The 27083-nt window shown below is 46.6% G+C and overlaps 1 protein-coding gene across 1 annotated transcript in view; it reads right to left on the reverse strand.

Moving 5' to 3' along the window:
* Positions 1–27083, reverse strand: part of rock1 (Rho-associated, coiled-coil containing protein kinase 1) — a 264118-nt gene that overhangs the window by 11224 nt on the left and 225811 nt on the right. The window contains exons 28-31 of the mRNA XM_072467883.1: positions 22543–22613; positions 17274–17362; positions 6433–6511; positions 3546–3807 (exon numbers count right to left, since the gene is read on the reverse strand). Coding sequence (XP_072323984.1) covers positions 3546–3807; positions 6433–6511; positions 17274–17362; positions 22543–22613 — 501 coding nt within the window. The remainder of the gene's footprint in view (positions 1–3545; positions 3808–6432; positions 6512–17273; positions 17363–22542; positions 22614–27083) is intronic.

The following is a 27083-nucleotide window of genomic DNA, read 5'->3' on the forward strand; positions in this document are numbered from 1 at the left end:
GTGCAGCATCGTGCTCACATATGCCCCGACGTCCGCCCCTTATACACCTTCGGGAAGACCAAGAATCCTTAAATTCTTCCTCCTCGCATTATTCTCCAGCACCTCCAGCCTTTCCACACACCTTTTGTGTTGTGCCTCGTGCATCTCCGTCTTCACCACCAGGCCCTGTATGCCGTCCTCATTCTCAGCAGCCTTTGCCTTCACGACCCGAAGCTCCTGTTCCTGGGTCTTTTGCTCCTCCTTTAGCCCCTCAATCGCTTGTAATATCGGGGCCAACAGCTCCTTCTTCATCTCCTTTTTGAGTTCTTCCACGCAACGCCGCAGGAACTCTTGTTGGTCAGGGCCCCATATTAAACTGCCTCCTTCCGACGCCATCTTGCTTTGTGCCTGCCTTCCTGGCCGCTGCTCTAGAGGATCCACCGCAATCCGGCCACTTTCCTCTCTTTTTTCCATCCGTGTCCAGGGGGGGGATTCCCTTCTGGATTACCGCAGTGCTTTCTGCCGTTAAAATTGCCGTTGGGGCTCCTATTAAGAGCCCAAAAGTCCGTTCCACTGGGAGCTGCCGAAACGTGCGACTTAGCTGGTCATCGACACACCCGGAAGTCTCTATTAGCTTGTTGTTCATCATGGAACATTATAAAATGCTAACATGGCAAATATTTTTCACTCTCAAACATGGGTGATGAAATATATGTTGTGAAAGATAACTGACTGTAAAAAATCATTAGATAGAGTGTTACAAGTTGCTGCACATATCAAATTTAATGAAGCTGCTATTAACCAAAATATAATGTTATTTTCCAATGATAAAATAATTCTCAATTGAAAAGAGGTACAGTGCAGTGGAATATATTTCTGCTGGCCCAATACATGAAGGGCACTACATGACTCAGAGGTAGTCTTTTTATACAAGTGACCCATCAATGCCATTGCCATTATAAGCCATAAGTAACATTTAAAGACAAAATAAAAATATTAATTAGATCTTTCATACTTGCAAGTGCAATATTATTCTGTAACAGTATTTTTTAGTTTTTCTTTGTCAATTCAATTAGAGCCTTTTGTAAAATTTTAAAACAAAAATAAACTTAAAATGAGAAATTCCTGAAACCTGTAGTGTGTGCCTGACAGAAACAGACTTTCATAGAAAGTACATTAGACAGTCCAAATAGTTTCTGTGGTGGCAAACTTAGATGGCTGGGATGTTGGGCATTGCACATGTTGGGGAAGTGGGGTGGTGCGTTAGTTTGGTGAGAATGCAGGTTGTGTAAATACACTTAAGACGAGTAACTGCTAACCACACCATAACTCCTCAACTTGTTCCAAATAACTAATCCAAATATCGATTGCCTAAACATTTTAAAAAATGAGTTCTTCCAAGAAGCCTGTGTTTACCGCAAAGGCATAATTGAATCAGTACAAAATTTATCAGAATTAAAAAAAAAAAAATTCAGCAATTAATTTGCTTTCAAGAAAATTATGATGCAAGTCATGTATGGTACTTTCTATTTGTATAATTCATCTGCTTGTAAATAAATAACAATGATCAGTTTAGCCTGCGTATATTGGTCAGACGGTGTGATACTTGAAAATGGACCGGAGATCATGGTGCCCACCACCTTCTTTTTAAAAAAAATAAAATAATTTTTATTAAAGTTTTCACAAAATATCAACAACAAAATGTAAAAGGAACCCAATAGAATTAAATACAAAACAAAACTAAACAACCCCGTGCCCCCCTCCCCCTATACATAAATAATAAATTAACACCCGCCGAAACACATAGCAAACATATACACCCCCTTACTTCAGCGGTAGGGAAATTACTGGAGAGAATTCTTCGAGACAGGATCGACTCCCATTTGGAAGCAAATGGACGTATTGGTGAGAGGCAGCACGGGTTTGTGAAGGGGAGGTCGTGTCTCACTAACTTGATAGAGTTTTTCGAGGAGGTCACAAAGATGATTGATGCAGGTAGGGCAGTGGATGTTGTCTATATGGACTTCAGTAAGGCCTTTGACAAGGTCCCTCATGGTAGACTAGTACAAACGGTGAAGTCACACGGGATCAGGGGTGAGCTGGCAAGGTGGATACAGAAGGCAGAGAGTAGCAATGGAAGGATGCTTTACTAATTGGAGGGCTGTGACCTGTGTTCAGCAGGGCTGAACACCAGGGTGTTCCGCAGGGATCAGTGCTGGGACCTTTGCTGTTTGTAGTATATATAAATGATTTGGAGGAAAATGTAACTGGTCTAATTAGTAAGTTTGCAGACGACACAAAGGTTAGTGGAATTGCGGATAGCGATGAGGACTGTCAGAGGATACAGCAGGATTTAGATTGTTTGGAGACTTGGGCGGAGAGATGGCAGATGGAGTTTAATCCGGACAAATGTGAGGTAATGCATTTTGGAAGGTCTAATGCAGGTAGGGAATATACAGTGAATGGTAGAACCCTCAAGAGTATTGAAAGTCAGAGAGATCTAGGTGTACAGGTCCACAGGTCACTGAAAGGGGCAACACAGGTGGAGACGGTAGTCAAGAAGGCATACGGCATGCTTGCCTTCACTGGCCGGGGCATTGAGTATAAGAATTGGCAAGTCATGTTGCAGCTGTATAGAACCTTAGTTAGGCCACACTTGGAGTATAGTGTTCAATTCTGGTTGCCACACTACCAGAAGGATGTGGAGGCTTTAGAGAGGGTGCAGAAGAGATTTACCAGAATGTTGCCTGGTATGGAGGGCATTAGCTATGAGGAACGGTTGAATAAACTCGGTTTGTTCTCACTGGAACGACGGAGGTTGGGGGGGCGACCTGATAGAGGTCTACAAAATTATGAGGGGCATAGACAGAGTGGATAGTCAGAGGCTTTTCCCCAGGGTAGAGGGGTCAATTACTAGGGGGCATAGGTGTAAGGTGAGAGGGGCAAGGTTTAGAGTCAATGTACGCGGCAAGTCTTTTTACACAGAGGGTAGTGGGTGCCTGGAACTCGGTACCGGAGGAGGTGGTGGAAGCAGGGACGATAGTGAGATTTAAGGGGCATCTTGACAAATACGTGAATAGGATGGGAATAGAGGGATACGGACCCAGGAAGTGTAGAAGATTGTAGTTTAGTCGGGCAGCATGGTCGGCACGGGCTTGGAGGGCCGAAGGGCCTGTTCCTGTGCTGTACATTTCTTTGTTCTTTGTTCAGATGATGACATTTGAATTCAATAAAAATCTGGAATTAAAACTCTTTAGGGTGGCACAGTGGTTCGATCCCGCCCCCGGGTCACTGTCCGTATATAGTTTGCACATTCCCTCTGTATCTGTGTGGGTTTCAACCCCACAACCCAAAAAGATGTGCAGGATAAGTGGATTGGCCACGCTAAATTGTCCCTTAATTAAAAAAAAGAATTGGGTACTCTAAATTTATTTAAAAAAATATATATATTCCATGAGTGAATTTAAAAAATCAGCTTAAATGAACAGTCTTTTGCTGTAAACATGAGGCTAAGAGAGGTTAAGATGAAAGTTAGCATGTTACTGATCACAAAAAATATTTCATACCTTTGCATGGCACAATCATCTCTTCCTTTTTATCCAAATGATCCTTATGGCACTTAACATGGCATCGCCTACATTCCAATGCAGCTGGTGGTTTGAAGACATGCCATAGAGGCTTTGCACAAGCTTCACAATTTGTAGGAAAATGGTACAGTGTAGGAATGAATTCATGACCTTTATGAGATATATAGTCAGGCTTTTCTGTTGACTGCACAGGGTCTGCTTCCACATCTTTCCGACATTCACCCTCATTGGCGTATAGTATCTGAAAGAAACACAATTTACTGTCATTCAAATACAACAACATAGAATAATTGAAATTAATGGTTCATACAAGGTTAATGCTACAAAATCACATACATAACTCTGTCAAGAGCAGAAGCATTTGGGAATATTACAGACACAAGATTGATCAGTCCTCAAAACCACACTTGGGAATCAATCTGCACAAATACCTGTAACTGTGGGAAACCTGAATGAAAGTCCAAATGGATATATAAGTTTTTCTTTTCCACATTAGGCTTGTAGCATCGTACATGGTGAGTCATGGAAAGTGTGGTCTGTTACGCTAAACTGCATTCACCCCATCTGTTCTCAGGTGGGCCAGAGATCAGCCGTGTAAACAAAGTTTCTCTCCCTCTCATTCCATCCTGCCCTGATTCATAGTTTCTCACTATTCCCTCCCCATCCTCTTTAACTGGGACCGGAATTCTCCAGCCATTGGGACAGCCTTTTCCCACCGGCAGCGCACCCTTACCCGCGGGTTTTCCAGTGGCGTGGGGTGGCTTCAATGCGAAATCCCATTGACAAGCAGTGGTAATCGAGAATCTCACCACCAGTGAACGGCGCGCCACTGAGAAGCACACTGCTGGGGGACCGCAGAATCTCCCCCCAGGGTCTTTCATCTCAACAGGTTTTCTTTCCCCACCCTCTTCCCAATAACTGAATTGAACACTCTTTCTTTTCTCGTCTCCTGCAAGATAGGACATTTCCTCTAACAGGGTTCTCAACCAGCTTCTCCTCTGCTGCCCTTCCTTGATTGGGTACCCAAGAGGATCTCTCTTCCTCTCGATGAGATTGCAGGTGCACTTCAGCTTTGGAAGGGGCAGGTATTCCTTTCATCATATCAATACAAATTGTTGTTGAAGAATAATGCTATGCCCTGATCTCTACTATAGTCTTTTCCAGGGGCACTGGTTCCTATATGAGTTCATTTTACTTGTGTCTGTTGGGGTCTCTATATTGGACCTCGCCACATTCTGCTGGTTGAGTGGACATTATAGAGAAAAAAGAACAATGAAAGAAAAAAATGTGGGGGGGGGGCGGGGGGACCAGAAGAGAGAGGAAAATAAATAGTTAATAAATAGCAGAGTCTGAACCAGTTAGTGCCAAAGGGTTAATAAATCCAATTAGATATTGAGTTGCTGTCAGGAGACTGGGAGATTGCAAATATCACATCCTTGTTTTAAAAAAAAGGGAAGAGGAATAAATCCAGTTTACTGTTTTTTGATGAACTTAGTGTGTATATATCGTGCAAGTACAGCAAATTTACACTGTTCCATGTTTAAAAAAAAATATTTTTTATGGGATGTGGGCTGGCATGATGAGCTTCCTTCTTGAATTGCTGCAGTCCCTGTGGTGTAGGTACACACACTATGCTATTAGGGAGGGCCTTCCAGGATTTGACCCAGCGACAGTGAAGGAACGGCAATATATTTCCAAGTCAGGATGGTGAGTGAGGCAGTATGGTGGCGCCGAGGTCCCAGGTTCAATCCCGACTCTGGGTACTGTCCGTGTGGAGTTTGCACGTTCTCCCGGTGTTTGCGTGGGTTTCGCCCCCACAACCCAACGCTGGGTACGTGGACTGGCCTCGCTAAATTGCCCCTTAATTAGAAAAAATGAATTAGGTACTCTAAATTTTTTTTTTTTTTTTTTTTAAAGGATGGTGAGTGACTTGGTGAGGAACTTCAAGGTGGTGGTGTTACCATGTATCTGCTGCTCTTGTCCTTCTAGTTGGTAGCGGTTGTGGGTTTGGAAGGTGCTGCCTTGATGAGTTCTGACAGTGCATCTTGAAGATGGTACACACTGCTGCTACTGTGCCTCGGTAGTGAATGTTTGTGGAAGGGGTGCCGATCAAGTGGTCAGCTTTGTCCCAGATGGTGTTGAGCTTAACTGTTGTTGGAGCTGCACTCATCCAGGCTAGTGGGGAGTATTCCAGCACACTCCTGACCTGTGCCTTGTAGGTGGTGGGCAGGCTTGGATGAGTCAGGAGGTGAGTTACTTGTCGCAGGATTCCTAGCCTCTGACCTGCTTTTGTACCCACAGTATTTATATGACGAGCCCAGTTCGGTTTCTGGTCAATGATAACTCCCAGAATAAAATAGTGGGGAATTCAGTGATGGCAATGTCATTGAATATCAAGGGGTGATGGTTTGATTCTTTCTTATTGAAGATGGTCATTGCCTGGAACTTGTGTGGCGCAAATGTTACTTGCCACTTGTCAGCCCAAGCCTGGATATTATCCAGGTCTTGCTGTATTTGCACATGGACTACTTCAATACTGAGTCTCTTAGCAAGATACCAATTGATTGCAGCTTTTCTAGGAGTAGGACAGGTTGGACAGCAACTTCCTGATTTATGCCTTTAATTGCTCATATGTAGCCGCTGGAGGTTGTTGTCCAATTTCCACTTTCATGGTTTAGTGTTGTTACAGACTTTTATATTTCTGCAACAAATTCTGGTCTGATGTTATTTTAACTGTACATAAACATATGTCCTTTCCATTTGTGACCATAACATCCCTCTATTCCGTACAGCCTAAACGCAGACAATAAAAATAAGCTCCAAATCAAAAATCCTTTATGGAAACTAACTGTGCTTGATAGCCCACCTGAAATATCCGAGGAATTTCACCAGTTTCTGCCCTGTATACATCACCTTGTGTTACAGGACGCACATGGAATAATTTGCTGGAACATAAAGGCAAAGAGATGCAAATGAGTTACAGATTTCATTCTGTATGTGCTCATTCATATACAAATCAACTTTAAAGGTAAAATGCTTGTAAACCATTAAAGATTATTAGATATAATTGTATTCATATGTAAAAACATTTGCAGTAAAAATGCTCTTTTCAGCAAAACTAATCATAACATTCTTACCCATAGATACTAGAAATTAATTGCTGAACGTGACAGGCTTGTTGCCATATTCAGATGCTGCAGAGCCATGGAACACAGTAGCGAAATACTATAGGTGAATTCTATACTATCTGGTAAGAAAGAAAAAGTCTGTTGCTATATTTTTCACCATATCAACATGCGATGCAGAAGGGGAACAAAAGAGAAAATGCTGGAAAATCTCAGCAGGTCTGGCAGCATCTGTAGGGAGAGAAAAGAGCTAATGTTTCAAGTCCAATGACTCTTTGTCAAAGCTAACAGACAGAGAAAGTGGGAAATATTTATACTGTGGAGTGAGAATGGAAGATGAGTAATAGCCACAGAAACCCAGGGAAACTGGGTGCTAATGGCCACAGAAACCAAGGGGAAAGAGTGCTAATGGCAGTCCCCAGGGAGAACAAAAGATGTGAAAGGCCAAACAGCAGAGAAATTAACATCAGAGGGTGAACTGTGAGAGATGTAGATGTGGGGGAAGGGAAAGGGGGAAGTGGGGGAAGGGAAAGGGGGAAGCAAAGAGGAGAAAGGGTAAGGATAGGTGGGTTTAAATATATATTAAGAAAGACAAGAAAGAAAGAAATGGTAAAAGACAATTAAAATGAAATGGGATGAAAACAAATGGGTCAAGGTGGGGTAGAACTAATCATGTGAAGTTGTTGAATTCGATGTTGAGACCGGAAGGCTGTAGCGTGCCTAACCGGAAGATGAGATGCTGTTCCTCCAGTTTGCGTTGGGCTTCACTGGAATATTGCAGCAGGCCAAGGGCAGACATGTGGGCATGGGAGCAGGGTCTTTTGTTAAAATGGCAAGGAACGGGAAGGTCAGGGTCCTGAATGCGCACAGACCGAAGATGCTCAGCAAAGCGATCAACCAGTCTGCGTTTGGTCTCTCCGATGTAGAGGAGACCACATTGGGAGCAGCGAATGCAATAGACTAAATTGGAAGAGATGCAAGTGAAACGCTGCTTAACCTGGAATGAGTGTTTTGGGCCTGGGATGTTAAGCATGGAAGAGGTAAAGGGGCAGGGGTTACACCTACTGCGATTGCATAGGATGATGCCATGGGTGATGGGAGAGGTACTGGGTATGGTGGCGGAGTACACTAGATTATCTCGGAGGGAACGGTGTCTGTGGAATGCTGACAGAGGGAGTGAAGGGAAGATGTGTTTGGAGTGGCATCATGCTGGAGTTGGCGAAAATGACAGAGGATTATGCTTTGCATACGGAGACTGGTGGGATGAAATGTGAGAACAAGGGGGACTCTATCCTTGTTCTGGGAGGGAGGAGAGGGTGTGAGGGTAGTGGCGCGGGAGATGGACCACACACTGTTGAGGGCCCTGTCAACAACTGTAGGTGGGAAACCACGGTTGAAGAAGAAGGAACACATTTTTGAAGCACCATTTTGGAAAGCGGCATCATCGGAACAAATGAGATGGAAGCGAAGGAATTGAGAGAAAGGGATGGAGTCCTTACAGGGTGTAGGATGCGAAGAGCTGTCGTCCAGATAGCTGTGGGAGTTAGTGGGCTTGTAGTGGATATTAGTGGATAGTCTATTGTCGGAAATGGAGACAGAAAGATCAAGGAAGGGAAGAGAAGTGTCTGAGATGGACCAGGTGAAAGTGATGGAGGGGTGGAAACTGGAGGCAAAGTTGATGACTTTATCCAGGTCCGGACGAGAGCATGACGCGGCACCAAAATAGTCATCAATGTATCGGTAAAGGAATTGTGGGAGGGGACCCGGGTAGGCCTGGAACAAGGAATGTTCCACATACCCCATAAAAAGGCAAGCGTAGCTAGGACCCATGCGGGTACCCATTGCTACACCTTTGATTTGGAGAAAGTGGGATGAATTTTTAAAAAATATATATGTTTATTAAGAATTTATTAACAACATTTTCAACCATACAAACAAACCCCCCCCCCCCCCGGTAACAAAAAGAAAAGAAAGCTCGCATAGCAAGACATAAACATGGCAAGTCGATATGATACAGAGCTTTGTACATTGGATTCCTCCCGTACATATCAGTTTTCCGGATCATTTATGCATTTTCTTGCTCAGATGCCCCCAGAAACGCCCCCCCCTCCTCCCCAAAGAAAAGTTCCCACCCCCCCGGTTGCTGCTGCTGACCGAACTTCATCTAATGCTCCGCGAGATAGTCTAGGGACGGTTGCCACCGCCTGTAGAACCCCTGCACAGACCCTCTCAGGCAAACTTTATCCTCTCCAATTTGATAAACACTGCCATGTCATTTATCCAGGCTTCCACACTGGGGGGCTTCACATCTTTCCACACTAACAAGATCCTCCGCCGGCGGCTACCAGGGACGCAAAGGCCAGAATGCCGGCCTCTTTCGCCTCCTGCACTCGCGGCTCGTCCGCTACTCCAAATAATGCTGGCCCCCAACTTGGCTTGACCTGGACTTTCACCACCTTAGATATAGTTCTCGCAACTCCCCTCCAGAACCCATCCAGTGCCGGGTACGACCAGAACATATGGGCATGGTTCGCCGGGCTTCCTGATCACCTCCCACATCTGTCCTCCACCCCAAAGAACCTGCTCAGCCTCGCCCCCCGTCATATGCGTTCTGTGAACAACCTTAAATTGTATCAGACTAAGCCTGGCACACGAGGAAGAGGAATTAACCCTACTTAGGGCATCAGCCCACAGACCCTCCTCAATCTTCTCCCCCAGCTCCTCTCCCCATTTACCCTTCAGCTCCTCTACCAAAGCCTCCCCCTCTTCTTTCATCTCCTGGTATATCGCCGACACCTTGCCCTCTCCGACCCATACGCCCGAAATCACCTATCTTGAATCCCCTGTGCCGGGAGCAGCGGGAATTCCCTCACCTGCCGCCTCACAAACGCCCTCACTTGCATGTACCTGAAAGCATTTCCCGGGGGTAGTCCAAACTTCTCCTCCAGCGCCCCTAAGCTCGCAAGCGTCCCATCGATGAACAGGTCCCCCATTCTTCTAATCCCTGCCCCGATGCCAGCTCTGAAACCCCGTCCATCCTTCCTGGGACACACCGATGGTTATCTCTGATCGGGGACCACACCGAGGCTCCCATCGCACCCCTGTGCCGTCTCCACTGCCCCCAGATCTTTAGCGTTGCCGCCACCACCGGGCTCGAGGTGTACCTTGTCGGCGAGAGCGGCAGCGGTGCCGTCACCAGCGCCCCCAGGCTCGTTCCTTTGCAGGACGCCATCTCCAACCTCTTCCATGCCACCCCCTCTCCCTCCATCACCCACTTACGGATCATCGCCACGTTGGCTGCCCAGTAGTAGCCACCCAGATTCGGCAACGCCAGCCCTCCTCTATCTCTACTACGCTCCAGGAACCCCCTCCTTACCCTCGGGGTCTTACTTGCCCACACAAAACCCATAATGCTCCTGCCTACCCTCTTAAAAAAGGCCTTGGTGATCACATTTGGAAGCCATTGGAATACAAAAAGAAACCTCGGGAGGACCACCATTTTAATCGACTGTACCCTGCCCGCTAGCGAGAGTGGCAACATGTCCCACCGTTTAAAGTCCTCCTCCATCTGCTCCACCAGCCGCTTCAAATTAAGTTTGTGCAGGTCCTCCAGCTCCAAGCTACCTGGATCCCCAAGTATCGAAAGCTCCTTTCCGCCCTCCTCAACGGTAGGTCATCTATCCCTCTTCCCTGATCCCCCGGATGCACCACAAAGAGCTCACTCTTCCCTACATTGAGCTTGTAGCCCGAGAAGTCCCCAAACTCCCTTAGGATCTGCATGACCTCCACCATCCCCTCCACTGGGTCCGCCACATACAGCAACAGGTCGTCTGCGTACAGCGACACTCGATGCTCCTCTCCCTCTCGAACCACCCCCCTCCATTTCCTGGACTCCCTTAATGCCATGGCCAAAGGTTCAATTGCTAATGCAAACAACAGGGGGGACATGGGGCACCCCTGCCTCATCCCTCGATACAGCCAAAAATACTCCGACCTCCGCCGATTCGTAACCACACTCGCCACCGGGGCTCTATATAGGAGCTTAACCAAACTGATAAACCCCTCCCCAAACCCAAGCAACACTTCCCAGAGATACTCCCACTCTACTCGGTCAAAGGCCTTCTCCGTGTCCATAGTTGCCACTATCTCCGCCTCTCCCTCCACCGATGGCATCATTATCACGTTTAGGAGCCTCCGCACATTGGTATTTAGCTGGCTGCCCTTTACAAATCCCGTCTGGTCCTCGTGAATCACCCCCGGGACACAGTCCTCAATCATCGTAGCGAACATTTTTGCAAGCAACTTAGCATCTACGTTGAGGAGCGAGATCGGCCTATACGACCCGCATTGCAGTGGGTCCTTATCCCGCTTCAGGATCAAAGAGACCGTCGCCTCCGACATTGTCGGGGGCAGGGTCCCCCCCCCTCCCTTGCCTCATTGAAGGTCCTTATCAGCAACGGGGCTAACAGGTCTACATACTTCCTATAGAACTCCACCGGGAACCCATCCGGTCCCGGGGCCTTCCCTGCCTGCATGCTCCCCAGTCCTTTAACCAACTCCTCCAACCCAATTGGCGCCCCCAAACCAGCCACCTCCTGCTCCTCCACCCTCGGGAACCTCAGTTGGTCCAAGAATTGTTGCATCCCCTCTTTTCCCCCTGGGGGCTGGGACCTCTACAGCTCCTCGTAGAAGGCCTTGAATGCCTCATTCACTTTCACCGCACTCCGCACCGTAGTTCCCTTTCCATCCTTGACTCCACCTATTTCCCTCGCTGCCATCCTCTTACGGAGCTGATGTGCCAGCATCCGGCTCGCCTTCACCCCATACTCATACATCGCCCCCTGTGCCTTCATCCACTGTGCTTCTTCCTTCCCTGTGGTCAACAGGTCGAACTCCATCTGGAGACTTTGTCTCTCCCTGAGTGGTCCCTCATCAGGGACCTCTGCATATCTCCTGTCCACTCTTAAGATCTCCCCCACTAACCTCTCCCTTTCCCTGCCCTCTCTCTTCTCCCTATGAGCCCTGATGGAGACTAACTCTCCCCTGAGGGCCCGAGTGTTCGCGCACTTAAAGGGACTGAAGGCAGACGTGGTCATGCTTCAGGAGACAAATCTGAAGGTGCCTTCAACGCCTTCCTTACTACTCCCACCTGCACGTCCCCGTTGTCGTTGGCCTCCAGATACCTTTCGATGCACCCCCGCACCCTCCCGCACACTTCCTCGTCTGCCAGCAGTCCCACGTCCAACCGCCACAGCGGGCGTTGGTCCCTCTCCTCCCCCAGCTCTAGTTCCACCCAGTGCGGGGCGTGGTCTGAAATGGCTATGGCCGAATACTCCGTTCCCTCCACTTTCGGGATCAATGCCCTGCCCAGAACAAAAACATCTATCCGGGAGTAGGCCTTGTCTACATGGGAGAAAAAAGAAAATTCGCTGGCCAAAGGCCTGGCAAATCTCCACGGATCTACTCCCCCCATCTGATCCATAAACCCCGAGCACCTTGGCCGCAGCTGGCCTCTTTCCGTCCTAGATCTGGAGCGATCCAGTGCTGGGTCCAACACAGTGTTGAAATCCCCACCCATTATCAAACTTCCTACCTCCAAGTCCGGAATACGCCCCAACATCCGTTTCATGAATCCAGCATCGTCCCAATTCGGGGCGTATACATTTACCAATACCACCCCCGTCCCCTGCAACCTACCGCTCACCATCACATATCGGCCTCCATTGTCCGCTACTATGTTCTTGGCCTCAAACGACACCCGCTTCCCCACCAGTATTGCCACCCCTCTATTCTTCGCATTCAGCCCCGAATGGAACACCTGTCCTACCCATCCCTTCCTTAACCTGACCTGATCTGCCACCTTCAGATTTGTCTCCTGAAGCATGACCACGTCTGCCTTCAGTCCCTTTAAGTGCGCGAACACTCGGGCCCTCTTAACCGGCCCATTTAGGCCTCTCACATTCCACGTGATCAGCCGAATTGGGGGGCTACACCCCCCCCCCCCCCAAACCCGGCCGACTAGCCATCTCCTTTCTTAGGCCAGTCCCGTGCCCACGTCTCCCACACCCTCCAGTCTCCCAGACGGGGAACCCCCGCCCCGACCACCTCTTCCATTCCCCCTTGGCCAATGCAGCAGCAACCCTATTGTTCCCCCCACTAGATCCGAATCTAGCTCTTTTGCTCCCCCCATAATACTTCCATAAGTCAGCTGACTCCTGCTGACCCCAGCTTCCCCCGCCTTCCCGTTGAGCCCCCCCGGTGTGGAAATCCCTCCTCCTCCTTGCGCTCCTCCACCACCACCCCCCCAACATGGGAAAAAGCACGCGCTTTCCTGAGCCAGCCCCGCCCCTGTGGCGCAGCTCCTGTTGCGGCCTTGTCCCAATTCCCCCATCCCCAAGTCTCACCTCCCTCCAGCACCGACGGCCACATTCCTCACTGTCCCCCCATCAAGAACTCTTCCCCCATCCCCATCCCACCCGTGAAACATTCTTTACCCAGTCAACATCTCCCCCACATCCACAGTCCCTCAGTTCGAGTCCAATTTTTCCGTTTGGATAAAGGTCCAAGCCTCTTCTGGCGTCTCGAAATAGTGGTGTCGGTCCTGATAAGTGACCCACAGTCGCGCTGGCTGCAGCATTCCGAATCTCACCCTTTTTTTATGCAGCACCGCCTTGGCCCGGTTGAAGCCAGCTCTCCTCTTTGCCACCTCCGCGCTCCAGTCCTGGTAGACTCGGATCACCGCATTCTCCCATCTGCTGCTCCGCTCCTTCTTGGCCCATCTCAGGACACTCTCTCTGTCCGCGAAGCGATGGAACCTCGCCACTATTGCCCTTGGCGGCTCGCCAGCCTTGGGTCTCCTCGCCAGGACCCGGTGAGCCCCTTCTAGCTCCAGGGGGCTCGGAGAGGTCTCCGCACCCATCAGCGAATGGAGCATCGTGCTCACATATGCCCCGGCATCAGCCCCCTCCACTCCTTCAGGGAGGTCCAGAATCCGGAAATTCTTCCTCCTCGACCTGTTCTCCAGGACCTCGAGTCTCTCGGCCCACCTCTTGAGCAGCGCCTCGTGCGCCTCCATCTTCACCGCCAGGCCCAAGATCTCGTCCTCGTTACTTTTGTCCTTCACCTCTCGGAGCTCTACCGCCTGGGCCTTCTGGGTCTCCTTCAGCCCCTCGATCGCCAACAGCATTGGCGCCAGCACCTCCTTTTTAAGCTCCTCCACGCAGCGCCTGAGAAACTCCAGCTGGTCCGGCCCCCATGCTGCTCGATCTCCGCCCTCAGCCCACCTTGATTTTTTTCCCCCTCGTTTCTGCCGCTGCTCCAAAGCCTCTTTTTCCGCCGCTCCACTGCTAATCCCCTCCATACGACGGAAGGGGGGACCTGACTTCACCTTCCCACATGGGATTTAGTCAAAAAATTTCCGTTGGGGCTCCTCCGGAGAGCCCAAAAGTCCGTTCTAGCAGGAGCTGCCGAAATTTGCGGCTTAGTTCTGCATTGCCGCAACCGGAAGTCAAAGTGGGATGAAAGGAGAAGTTGTTGAGAGATATCTGGCTTTGCTGTTTTCAAATTTGTTTCTGTAAATAAAGTGGCATCTTGTTTTACCTTGTTTATATATTGACATTGATTGCTTTGACAATATTTTCCAACTGAAAATATGAAGGGGGGGAAGAAACAGATCAAAAGGGATGGCACCAAGGTAGATTTTGCCACTGCCAACCTGAAAAATATGTTTCATAGTTTGGTTTTGTTGCCCAGTGAGGTATGTGGCAGTTGGAACCTTCAGTAGTTGTTGTAGGTGGAGCTTCAGTAGGCGGCATGGTAGCACAGTGGTTAGCACAATTGCTTCACAGCTCCAGGGTCCAGGTTCGATTCCTGGCTTGGATCACTGTCTGTGTAGAGTCTGCACGTTCTCCACATGTCAGCGTGGGTTTCCTCCGAGTGCTCCGGTTTCCTCCCACAGTCCAAAGATGTGCAGGTTAGGTGGATTGGCCATGCTAAATTGCCCTTAGTGCCCAAAAAGGTTAGGTGGGGTTACTGGGATAGGGTGGAGGTGTGGACGTAGGTATGGTGCCCTTTCCAAGGGCCGGTGCAGACTCGATGGGCCGAATGACCCCCTTCTGCACTGTAAATTCTATGATTCTATGGTGGCAAAAATTAGCAGGGTCCAAAGATCATTAAATCACAAGAGTGCTGGGTTGTGAAAATTACATTACGTTTAGGAAAAATGTGCCATCTCACATTCTGCGTGTAATAGAGAAAAAGATTTCCGAACAGTGGTAGTTATTATGCATTTCTACTCTCCTAGCAGTGCTGAGCAGGTTATTGCTACGTTGCAGCTTGATAATATTGTCAAGGACACCTTTCATCATTTTTCTGAAGATGGAGAGTAAGCTGAGGAGATAGTAATTGGCTGAATTGGATTAGTCCTGCTTCTTGTGGACAGGTCATACCTGGCCAATTCTCCACAAGGTAGATGCCAGCATTGTAGCTATAAAGGAACTGCTTGGCTAGGAGCATGGCTAGTTTTGGAGCACAGGTCTTCAGTACTAGTCAGAATGTTGTCAGGGCCATAACCTTTGCTGTGTCCAATGGCTTCATCTATTTCTTGATGTCATGTGGAGTGAATCAAATTGACTAAATCACTGGCTGTGATGCTGTGGACCTCAGGAAGAGGCCAAGATGGATCATTCACTAGCACTTATGGCTGAAGGTGGTTGCAAATGCTTCAGCGTTGTCTTTGACATTGATGTAGTGAGCTCTCCCATCATTGAGATGGGGATATTGGTGGAGGCTCCTCACCCAGTTACCAACATTCACAACTCGAATGTGGGAGGACTGCACGGCTTAAACTGGTCCATTGGTAGTGTGATCGCTATGCTCCATCTTTTTCATGCTGTTTCTGCTGTTTGTCATGCAGGTTTGCATCGAATTTTCAGGTATTGCCTGGCAATACACCTGGAAATGCTCTCCTGCACTCCTCAATGACCCAGGGTTGATCCTCTGGTTTGATGACAATCATATTGAGGGAAATGTTGGACCATGAGGTTACACATTGTAGTTGCAGACAATTCTGTTAATGCTGACAGCCACAGTGCCTTATGAATGCACAGTTTTAAGCTGCTAGATCTGTTCTGAATCTATCATATTCAGCACAGTGATAGTACCGCACAATACAATGGAGAGTGTCGTCAGTGTGAAGACTGGACTTCTCACCAGAAGTGAATACTGTCTCAGAGAGATACATTTGTGACAGGTAGGTTTTTAAGGCATGGTCAAGTAGGTATTTTGCTGGTTGATTTTCACACCAATTACTGCAGGCTAACTCTGGCAGATATATCCTTCGCGTTTGGCCAGGTCGGTCAGCAGTGGTGCTACGATGACCGTCTTGGTGATGAACATTGATGTCTCCCACCCATTGTACATTCTGTGCCCTTGCTACCCTCAGTGTTCCTTCCAAGTGGTATTCAACACGGAAGAGTACATGGCATTCAACTGATTAATCAGCTGAAGGATGATGCTGGGCAGTAATCAGCAGGAGGTTTCCTCTTCCATGTTTGACCTAATGCAATGAGACTGCATGGGGTTCATGTCTGGTGGATCTGTCCTGTCACTGGAACAGGTCATACCTAGGGATGGTGATGGAGTAGTCTTGAACAAAAGAAAAATACTCTGGATCCTGGAAGTCTGAAATTAGAAATGAAAATACTGGAAACATTCAGCAGGTCTGGCAGCATCTGTGGAGCGAGAAACAGAGTCAACGTTTTGAGTCTATGACACCTCTTCAGAGCATCTGAAGCTCTGAAGAAGAGTCATATGGACTGGAGAAGTCTGGAACATTGGTTGTAAGGTATGATCCTGGTGGGCAGATGATAAAAGATTATTATTATTTAATTCCAGTCGGGTACCTCTGTTGTTCCACATAATGGGAAATGGTAGCCAAGTGGTAATGTTACTGAACTAGTAATCCAGAGGCCTGGGCTACACTGTGGAGACATGGGATCAAATCCTACCAAGACAGTATGACTATGTCAAGCTGTCGCCTGACTTGCCCATGGGACAGCTCTCCTTATTTTGGCACAAGTCCCCAGACGTTAGTAAGGAGCACTTTGCAGGGTAGACTATTGTCATTTCTGGTGCCTAGGATTATTGCAAGCTGAATTGTCCAGTTTTATTCTTCAAATTTTCTGCAGTTTTGATACAGCAAATCACACAGGGTTTTTATGACAAATCTCAAGTGTTATGGTGACTATTGCTGAGACTATATTTTTTATTCCCAATTTATGAATTAATTGAATTTTAATCCCACATGCTCCATTGGTAGGATTTTAACTCATTTATCCACAGCATTAGTCTAGGGCTCTGGACTGTGTACCTAGTAACATTACTTTGAAACATCAGAGGTACCCCTGCTAGAATTTGTTTCAATCACTCTCTACCCCCACCTCATGTTAAACATCATACTTCTCATTGGTATCCTCCATTTTCTGCTTTAAACCAATTTCTTATATAACTGTGTGCTCTATTTTGGATTTCCCTATTCACCATGTCCTTTGTAACATTCTCGGGTCAAATTGGTTGTACTTACTCGATATCCAGCACCATAGAAGGATTAGACTGTTCCTTGGTCAATTCATCATTGTAAAACAATATTTTTCTGCTGCTGACCACAACATACTGTAGATAAAGAAGAGTTTGACATTACATAAAACTTTAGATCAAAATTTTGCAAAGACGTACAAAAGGCTTTAAAAATCTATTTTCCATCAGCTTGCCGATAATCCAAGTGAAAAAGTCACCAGCCTATGCAACACAGTTTGACAACCTTAAGGTTTCTGATATGCGTGACCAGCCTTACAGACCTCAAGCTGCGCTAGGTTAACTGATCTCAGCCTGAAATGCAGTTGAGACATTATAATTACTCTCAGTGGCCTGTGCAAGGAAAAGGAATGAAATTAGCCAGGATTGCTAACCACAGCCTTCAAACAAAACAGAGGAACTAAAGTCAGTAAATTGTAGCAAGGGTCCAGATGTTAAAACATTGGTAGTTAAGTACTGCAATGATACAACATATATAGAAAGGACAAAGTGAGTAGGGTAGCTGTACTAATTTGGGATAGCTTTTACAAGTATAGCATTAAGATAGAAACAGAATCAATATGATTGAGCGAAAGGATAAGGGATTGATCATGTTAACAGTGCAACTAAACATACCTGCAAAATGTGGAAAGGAATTGGAGGAAGAGATGTGTACGCAAATACATTTTCTTGTCTATTAATAGTATCCACACTCCTCATGATTTTGAATACCTCTATCAATCTCCTCTCAAACTTATCTTCTCAAAATTGTTCACATTTTTAATGATATTTAATATGAATTCTTTAGTGTTGTTGGTTTTTACTTTGTTTCATTGTGAGGGTCTTTTTCAGTTTCAGCTAGGTCCAAATCAAACATGGGTGTCAACACCTTGAAAGCATTATCTGTGAAACGTCGACTCTGTCACTTCATTTTAATTGTTTTCCAATTAAGGGGCAATTTAACGTGGCCAATCCACCTACTGTGCACATCTTTGGGTTATAGGGTGAGACCAATGCAGACACGGTGATAATGTGCAAACTCCACATGGACAGTGACCCAGGACTGGGATTGAACCCGGATCCTTGGCGCCATAAGGCAGCAGTGCTAACCACTGTGCCACCGTGCTGCCCTGCGCAGGCAATTTAAAGCCAAGCTCTGATTGCTATAGAGTCTAGGGCAGTGACCATTACCTCCCAGATCCAAGTTACCAATCCACACAGGCAGAGTATAGGCCCTGAGGAGCTTTTAAGAGGTATTGGGCAGATGCAAATGGGTAAAGCTCCTTGGCCTGATGGATTTCTAGTGGAATTCTATAAGAGGTTTGCTGATCAGTTGGTCCCGTTGCTGATAAATATGTTTAATGACTCTTTGTCCCGGGGATCTAGACTTTCACTGGCCTCTAATTAAGGAACCAATGGAGTGTGGGTCAAACTGGCCTATCTCGCTGTTAAATGTGGACACCAAGATACTGGCTAAGCTGTTGGTGGTAAGGCTGGAGTCCTGGTTCCCTGAGGTGATTGCGGAGGAACAGACAGGCTGTGTTAAGAGCCGCAATTGTCAGCCTATATTCGGAGGCTGTTGAATTTTGTTCTTTCCTCGTCCGTGGGGTCTGAGCCGGAGGTGATTGTGTATTTAGATGCCGTAAAGACATTTGACAGGGTGGAGTATAGATACCTTTTTGAAATTCTGGGGAGGTTCAGTCTAGTGCCAAAATTGATTTAATGGGTACAGCTGTTGTACAGGGCCCTTCGGCCAGGGTTCATACCAACTCCTTGAGTTCAGGGTACTTTCATTTGAATTGGGGGACTAGACCGGGCTGTCCAATGCCCCCCTCCTTTTTGCGTTAGCGATTGAGCCCTTAGCCATAGCTTCGAGAGCTTCAGGTAAGTGGAATAAAGAGGGAGGGGTGGAACAAAGGGTGTCCCTATATGCTGACGATCTGTTGCTTTAATTTACAGACCCAGTTCCCACATGGGTGATATAATGGAGCTACTGAGGAGCTTTGATTTTCGGGTTACAGGTTGAATCTGAAAAAGAGCAAATATTTTCTGGTTAACTTCACAAGGAGGGTGGTTAGAGGATTAAGTTGCTTTGTTTGTTGGTGTATTGCCCTTTTTACTTTTCGTTTGTATATTTTCTTTCCATTTTGGAGTGTTTTGTAAAAATTATTGAAAACTTTGAATAAACATATTTTTAAAAAACTTCACAAGGAGGGGAGCCAACTTGGGGGTGTTGCCTTTTCGCTTTGACCAGCTCTAGCTTCAGATATCTGGGTGGTCTATGATTGGGCCTGGCTTCATAAATTGAACTTAACAAGTTCAATTTGTCTGGTGGACAAGGTTAAGTGGTAAGGTTAAAAATGGGACAACCTTCCCATCCCCGGCGGGCAGAATCCAGTCGATTAAAATGAATATTCTTCCAAGCTTTTTGTTTTTGTTTCAATGTCTCCCTGTCTTCCTCCCTAAATCTTTTTTTGTGAGGGTTAATAGGTTGTTCTCATCCTTTATGTGGGCGGGCAAGCCCCCAAGGATCCGCAGGATAGTTCCTCAAAGGGATAGGCAGTCAGGGGGGGCCTAGCATTGCCAAATTTGCTTTATTATTATTATTGGGCGGCCAATGCTGAGAAGTTGCTGGGGTGGTGCAGTGACCCAGGTTTCGTATGAGGACAGATACAGGTGAGATCATGAAGGGGATCTAATCTGGATGCACTGGTGATGGCCTCGCTTTCTCCAGCTAGGTACTCCTCAAACCCGGTGGTCATGTCCACTTTAAGGATATGGAGATAAATCTGGCAGCATTTTACGCTTGGATCTGTAGCTAGGATGATCCCCATCTGTGCTAATCACTTATCTGAGCCATCAAGATTAGATACCACGTTCGGGGTGTGGGAAGGGGGGTGAGATACTTGGGGGCTTGTTTGTAGAGGGGCGGTTTGCCAGCTTGGAGGAATTGTCGGTGAAGTTTGGGCTTGTGGGGTCAAACTCATGCAGGTATCTCCAGGTTAGAAATTTTGTACGGGTTGCTTCCCAACATTTCCCATGGTACCAAGGACGTCTCTGATGGAAAGGATCCTTTTGTTGGTGGGATTGGAGGAGGGTAGCACATCTGGTATTTATGGGCGAATTCTGTCTGAGGATTCGGACTCGGCAGATGGGGTGAAGGCGAAGTGGGAGAGGGAGTTGTGACCCATAGTGGATGATAGGTTGAACTCCATGTCTTCATGTGCGTGGCTTGGTCTAATCCAGCTTTAGGTGGTGAATGGGGAGCACCTGACCAAAACGAAGAGGAGTGGTTTCTTTCCGGAGGTAGAATACAAGTGCCAGCGGTGTTCCAGTGGGCCGGCCAATTACACACACATGTTCTGGTCTTGCCCCAAACTGGAGAGCTTTGGGTCTGGAGAATCCTGCCCTTAAAGTTATGATCTAGTATCAACTGCCATCTGTGGACATGAGTTCCAAACTTCCAGCATGTTTTGTCAGTAAAAGTGTTTCATAACTTCACTTCTGAATTGGTACTAACGTTTCAGCCATGTCCTATAATCCTAGACTCCCAAATCAGCAGATATAGTTTCTCCCTATCTACTCTATATGTTCCCTTAAGATTTTGTAAACTTTGAGTGAATCGCTCCCTAACCATCAAAATTTCAGAGAATGCAACCCTGGTTTGCGCAATCTTCCTTGTAATTTAACCTGTGGTGTCCAGGTATCAATATAAATCATTAAAAAGCATTGATAGATACAATAAGCAATCAAAAAAAGTTCATGGAATGTTGGTCTTTACGAAGGCTAGAATATAAAGGAGAGAAAGTTATACTTTAGTTGTGTTCAGTCTTGGTCTGGGCTATGGAGTTCAATTTTGGGCACTACCTCTGTAGAGGATATATTGGTGAAGAGCAGGTTCAACAGCATCCAGTCTAAGAGTCGAATTACAAATAAAGATTGCATGGACTAAGCTTGTATTCATTTGAGCTACGACATTGCGGGATGATCTTATTGAGGTATTTAAAATGATAAAAGGAATTTTATAGGGTAGATACAGAGAAACCTTTTCCTTGTCTGAGGAATAAAAAACAAGAGGCATACTCTTAAAGTTGGAACAAGGCTATTCAGGAGCAAAATCAGAAAGCACATTTTTGCACAAAAAGCAACAGAAACATGGAACACTCCCCAGAGAGCTTTGGATGCAAAGACATTTGGAACTTTCAAGAATTTAACACATTTTTATTGGCTAAGACCATCAATGCCAGGATTTTTTAAATGGCTGGGTTTCCAGCCCTCCCACTTGAAGAGTTGACAAAAAAATGTATCTCTGCTGATCACAGCAGCCCCATTGTGACCAGACGTCTGCTGAACACTGGTGGGAGACCCGCCTCAGACGAGCTGCTGGTCAATCTGATTGGCTGGAAGCTCTGTAGTCCCAGCTGCAGCAGCGACCAGGAATGGGACTACAAGCAGTCCCCAGATTCAATGCCTCAAGAGTCCAGCACAAAGTGTGAGGGGTTTCAGGGCAGGGAGGGAAGGTGAGGCCCAGCAAAGTTGGGGTCTTGATGAAGAGATTGGGAGTACTCACTGAGGTACAGACTTTGGGGGGTGGAGATGTCGCTTATAGAAAGGGGACCCTAGAGAGAGAGGTGCCTTCACCCCTTCCTACACAAGCAGGGTGAATTGCCAGGCCTCCCTCTGCCCCAAACTCCTCCCACAAGCCTCAGAATTGAGGCCAGGTGGGAAATGGCACTTAAGTAAACAATTATTAGCCACTTAACAGCTTCAACCAGGCAAGAGTTGGCGGGTCATCTTGCCTGCTCCACATGAAATTATGAACAAGTCATGGACAGGCAGGAGGGAGGTGGGAAGGCCACCAGGAGAATTTTACAACCCTGCAAACCCACTGGAAGGGGAGGGTAAAGTTCTGCTCAGGCAGAAAAAAAGGACTGCAGAGCAGCCATCAGTCTAATTGAATGGCTCAACAGGTCTATGTAGCTGCAATAATCCTATCCTAATGTGCCTAACTCAGTTTTTAAATGTGATCTGTTGTCGACTGTTATTAAGGAATTTTACTTTTTCAGGAATAAAACTTGCTCATTTATTATCCTATTTGTATTTTAAAGTGGATGTTGATATTGTACCAAACTTGAGATTGCATATTCATTCACAAGATCTGTATTAAAAATAACATTCTATGAGAAAGGGAGATTTCGTACAGGTTTAATATACAGTTCAATAATGTGGTATACATGTTTGAAGACTTGATTCTTTTTTTAAAAACAACGGTTTCATACCTGTTTTTTCCATCCATATCTTTTGATGTTGGCCCTATTTGGAATCGATAACCAGCCCTCCATCCTGGTTTCTGATTTCAAAAATACATTGAACATGTAGTGAATGAAAACCCCTTTGACAGAAATTCTGTTTGTGAAAGCAATATTATCGCGATAGGTTTAGTCATATAGAATTACATGATAGAATTGACATAATTTCCACAGTCAGGCTGCCACGAACATCTCTTTCTTCCCTTCTTAAACCGTTAGGCTTAACAGACAGTACAGTGCCAAGATGTATAACAAGCTTTTTAAACATTACTAAAACTAATGAAAGTTGGAGTCTGGTACTTTGGGGTCAAAATCCCAATCAATACATTTAACATGGTTAAATGGTATTGTTGGGCTAAGTGCAGGGCGGGGCATATTTCTGGGTTCGTCTTCCAAAAATCTGGTCTAATTATCTGGTCATTATCACAGTACTGTTTGTGGAAGCTTGCTGTATGCAATTTGGCTGTCACATTTCACATATTAGAACAGTGACTACATTTCAAAAGTACTTCACTGGCTGTGTAGCATTTTGAGATGCTGACAGTTGTGAAAAGGGCTTTTTAAATGCATTTTTCGTTTTTTGAATCTATTGCAGAGGTTGTGACCTCCACCTGCAATGGAATAAGACGGCGCCAACCCACCCCAAAGAACCCAACATAGAAGGTCACCTAGGATCAATGTAGGTTTTCGGTCATCTGATTAAATGGATTGTGTTGTCAATGCAGGAAATGTGCAAGTGAGCAATTTATACTGCAACAGCCAGCTTAGTGAGTTCAGTTTCCGAAGGTGTTCACGGGGCATAACCGAGCCCCCACCAGAAATGTAGGATCTTGATGAAATGTCAGCTCCTGGCCATGGAATCGACACTCCTGGGGAAGATTACTTACCTCAATAATGCTTTTCTTGTACCATGTCCGAAAGCAGGTTACAGCAACAATTATGAGAAGGTTCTCAGCTTTGCCACATGAAGGCATATAAGCCTCATGTGACACCTGCAGTATGATGCAAATTTTTGTTTTGCAGCCAAGGTTAGAGCAATTGGTATTTCAGAGTATTGCTGCTCTTTTCTTGGGAGTCTGTGAATGGAAGGAGATGCTCTGGAATGGCAAAACAGCACTTGCCTCGATTCCTTGCAACATTTTGTTCCTTCGCTACCTCTAGGTTTTCTTGACCTAGGTCTTAAAAGCCATCAAAGCTTACAAGAGAGGCACGGAAATTACAACACTTCTAGGATCATCCAGCTTTCACTTCTTGAAGCAAGTTATTGTATCTCAAGATTGGCACAAATTGATGCATGCTACAACACATTCTTAGAAAAAGGATATTTGTCACTCAGAACAAGTAACAAACAGGCTCCATTTGGGGCCAGGAACCTGTCATAATATACACCAGTATATCATGGTGCAGACACACACACTGATGGACACACAGCAAGACCAATAAACACACACACACCGCAGCCAATCACCAGTTAGAGCACACTCACTATAAAGACAGGGGGCATCAGAGTTCCCGCTCATTCGGGTTGCAGCCTCTTAGAAGGACAGAGTTTACAGCTTACAGCACAGATCTTCACCATGTGCTGAGTGCATAGACTGGTTAGGACAGGCATAGGTCTTTAGTTTAATCTAACATCGTGTTAACCCACAGTGAAAGTATGTTCAACAGTTTCTAACTTAATAAAATAGTGTTGTACTATTTTAAGTGTTGGTGGCCTGTATGTGTTCCACAGATCCAGAGCACCCAACACATCAGAACCATTTGGGTATGTTGGGCCTGAAGCACGGTCACCACCCATTCAAGTCCATTCCCAACAAATAACACCACATAACTACTAAGAATTAAACAGATGTGCAAGAACCACAATCTTATCTTTGCAACATAGCATCTGCACCATATGTTGAGCGTGTGTATTCATTCACAAATAAAATTACTTGAAAGAAACAATTGAAGTAACTTGTGGGAACAGGGAGAAGGGTGGTCACTATTGCTATAATGAAAACAATTTATTTTATATTGGTACTTATTATATAGGATGAATCGAGAGAGGAAAATTGTATACATCTGGGGCGGGATTCTCCGTTGCCCGACGCCAAATCGGGAAAGGCGATCGGGTGGGGAATGGCTACCGCGCCGAAATCGCAGCAGGCGGCGGTTTGATGTTGGGTCGCAAGGCTCTGTCCCCCCCAAATCGGCATCATCGAGCCGCGCGCAGTCGCATCCCAGTTTGAATATCATTAGCGGACCTACCCGCAATGCTCCACCTCCGATGGGCTGGGTTCCCGACGGCACGGGTCACGTGTGGTCTCAGCGGTCGTGAGCCTGGAGTGGCGGCTGCGGAAAGAGAGAGGGCATGGGGACATTGTCGGGCACTGCCACACTCCGCTGAGTCGTGGGCTGGGGTGGGGGGGGGCCAGGATGTGGGCTGTGGGGTGGAGGGGTATGCGGTCCAGTATAACCAGCACCATCGGTGTGTGTGTGGGGGTGTAGGCGGATGCACGCCTGCAACTTTTCAGCCCTGCGCATGCCCAGCATGGACCCGGCGATTTCCCAACCGTTTTCCACGCGTTCCGCGGATATTTCATGCGGCGCCGGTGCTCGCCCCTCACTGGTAGCGGAATCGGTGTTGGTGTGACACCGATTTTTCCTTCATGACACATCACGGATCCTCTGTTGGCGTCAGCACTTGACACAGGAACGGAGAATCCAGCCCCTGGTCTAAGCATTTACTCTTGCTGCCCAAATTAAACCGATCATAGTTTTTTTTCTCTTCATATGTATAGTTTTCAATGACACTATGGTAAATAGCACCATCAAAGCTAATTGATTTACATGTTAAAATGCTGTAAATCAGAAAAATAATTCCTCTCATAAATATACTATATGTTTGAAAGTTTTAAAAAATAAATTTAGTCTTTCTGATTCTTTTTTTCCCAAATAAGTGGCAATTTAGCGTGGCCAATCCACCCATCCTGTACATCTTTTAGGGTAGTGGGGAGGAGACCCACACAGACATGGGGAGAATGTGGAAACTCCACACAGACAATAACCGGGGATGGGATCAAACGCGGCTCCTCGGCGCCGTGAGGCAGCAGTGCTAACCATTGCGCCACCATGCCTCCCTTCTATATGTTGAAAGTTAGTGAAAACATGCTATTTCAATCAAGAGGAAGTATTGTAGCCATGATTAAAAAAGCTAACAAGACACGCACAAGTACCGAAGGGCAACGAGGGATGGGCAATAAATCCTGGCCTTGCCAGCGACACCCACATTTCATAAATGAATTTTTAAAAAGGACTCATTAAAAAAAAAAAAATCAGTTTAATCCCAGTCAAAAGATCTCAAAGAGGGCAGAGTTGGAGAACTATAGACTTCTTGGGGCAGAATTTTACGCTCCTCACAAGGCAGGTTCTGAGGTGGGAGTTAAAAACGAAATGAATGGGATTCCCCGTGCCTGTCCAAACCCAGATGCAATTTCATGTTTGTCAGGCAGGGCCTCTGGCGGGAAACCTACCCATTCACCTATTAAGGCGCTGTAATAACCCTCACGCTACCCACGGGATGATCTGATTGACAATGCTGCTTCATTGCTTTATCCCCAGTTCATCATTTTGTGTCTTAAGAACTGTTCCGAAACTTTGGAGATTAGAAAGACCAGTTGAACCATCTTAGTTTGCAAATTCATTCTTCTATTCCATTCCAATAGGGGCTGGTTTAGCACAGTGGGCTAAATAGCTGGCTTGTAATGCAGAACAATGCCAGCAGCGCGGGTTCAATTCCCGTACCGGCCTCCCCGAACAGGCGCTGGAATGTGGCGACTAGGGGCTTTTCACAGTAACTTCATTGAAGCCTACTTGTGACAATAAGCGATTATTATTATCTTCCCGTGGGGTTTGTGGAATACGAGCTCTCCCCTGATGGGCAGAGGCCATCTATTGGAGCTCATAGAATCAACCCTTAAAAGCCAGCCTGGATTGGGATCGGCATAATCGGTAGTCCCAGTCTAAAGCTAGACCCCCCACCTCCCTGACTACCCTCACGATCTCCCGACTCAATAACCTCCCGATCCTCCGGCTGAAAACCTGACACTTGACTGACCACTCAACCCCTCCTTTGCTAATAATATGATCACATCACCACTGGCCACCTGACTCCTCCAGTGATCACCCATCCCTGCCTGACCCCCTGATGAACCCCCAGCTCACGGCTACCCTCCTGACTCCCTGACTGACCACACGGTACCATTGTTGACCACCCTCATTGACAACCCGCATCCCTCCTCAGTGCCAACCTCCAGCAAGCCCTATCAACCCTTTATCCTACCGTCTTACACACTTACCTTCTCCCTGGCTTCTAAAAGCGGCTGGGATCTTTAAACTGAGATGCTTTACGGCAGATAGTGCCATAAAAATGGGGCATAGCTTCCTTTCCTCTGACTCTGAAGGCCTCGGGAACCTGGCTGCACTGCACTATTCTCACCTGGCTCGAATTCTAAGGTTGGTAAGAAAGG

This window comes from Scyliorhinus torazame, chromosome 11, assembly GCF_047496885.1.
Source record: "Scyliorhinus torazame isolate Kashiwa2021f chromosome 11, sScyTor2.1, whole genome shotgun sequence".
In the NCBI taxonomy this organism is placed as follows: Eukaryota; Metazoa; Chordata; class Chondrichthyes; order Carcharhiniformes; family Scyliorhinidae; genus Scyliorhinus; species Scyliorhinus torazame.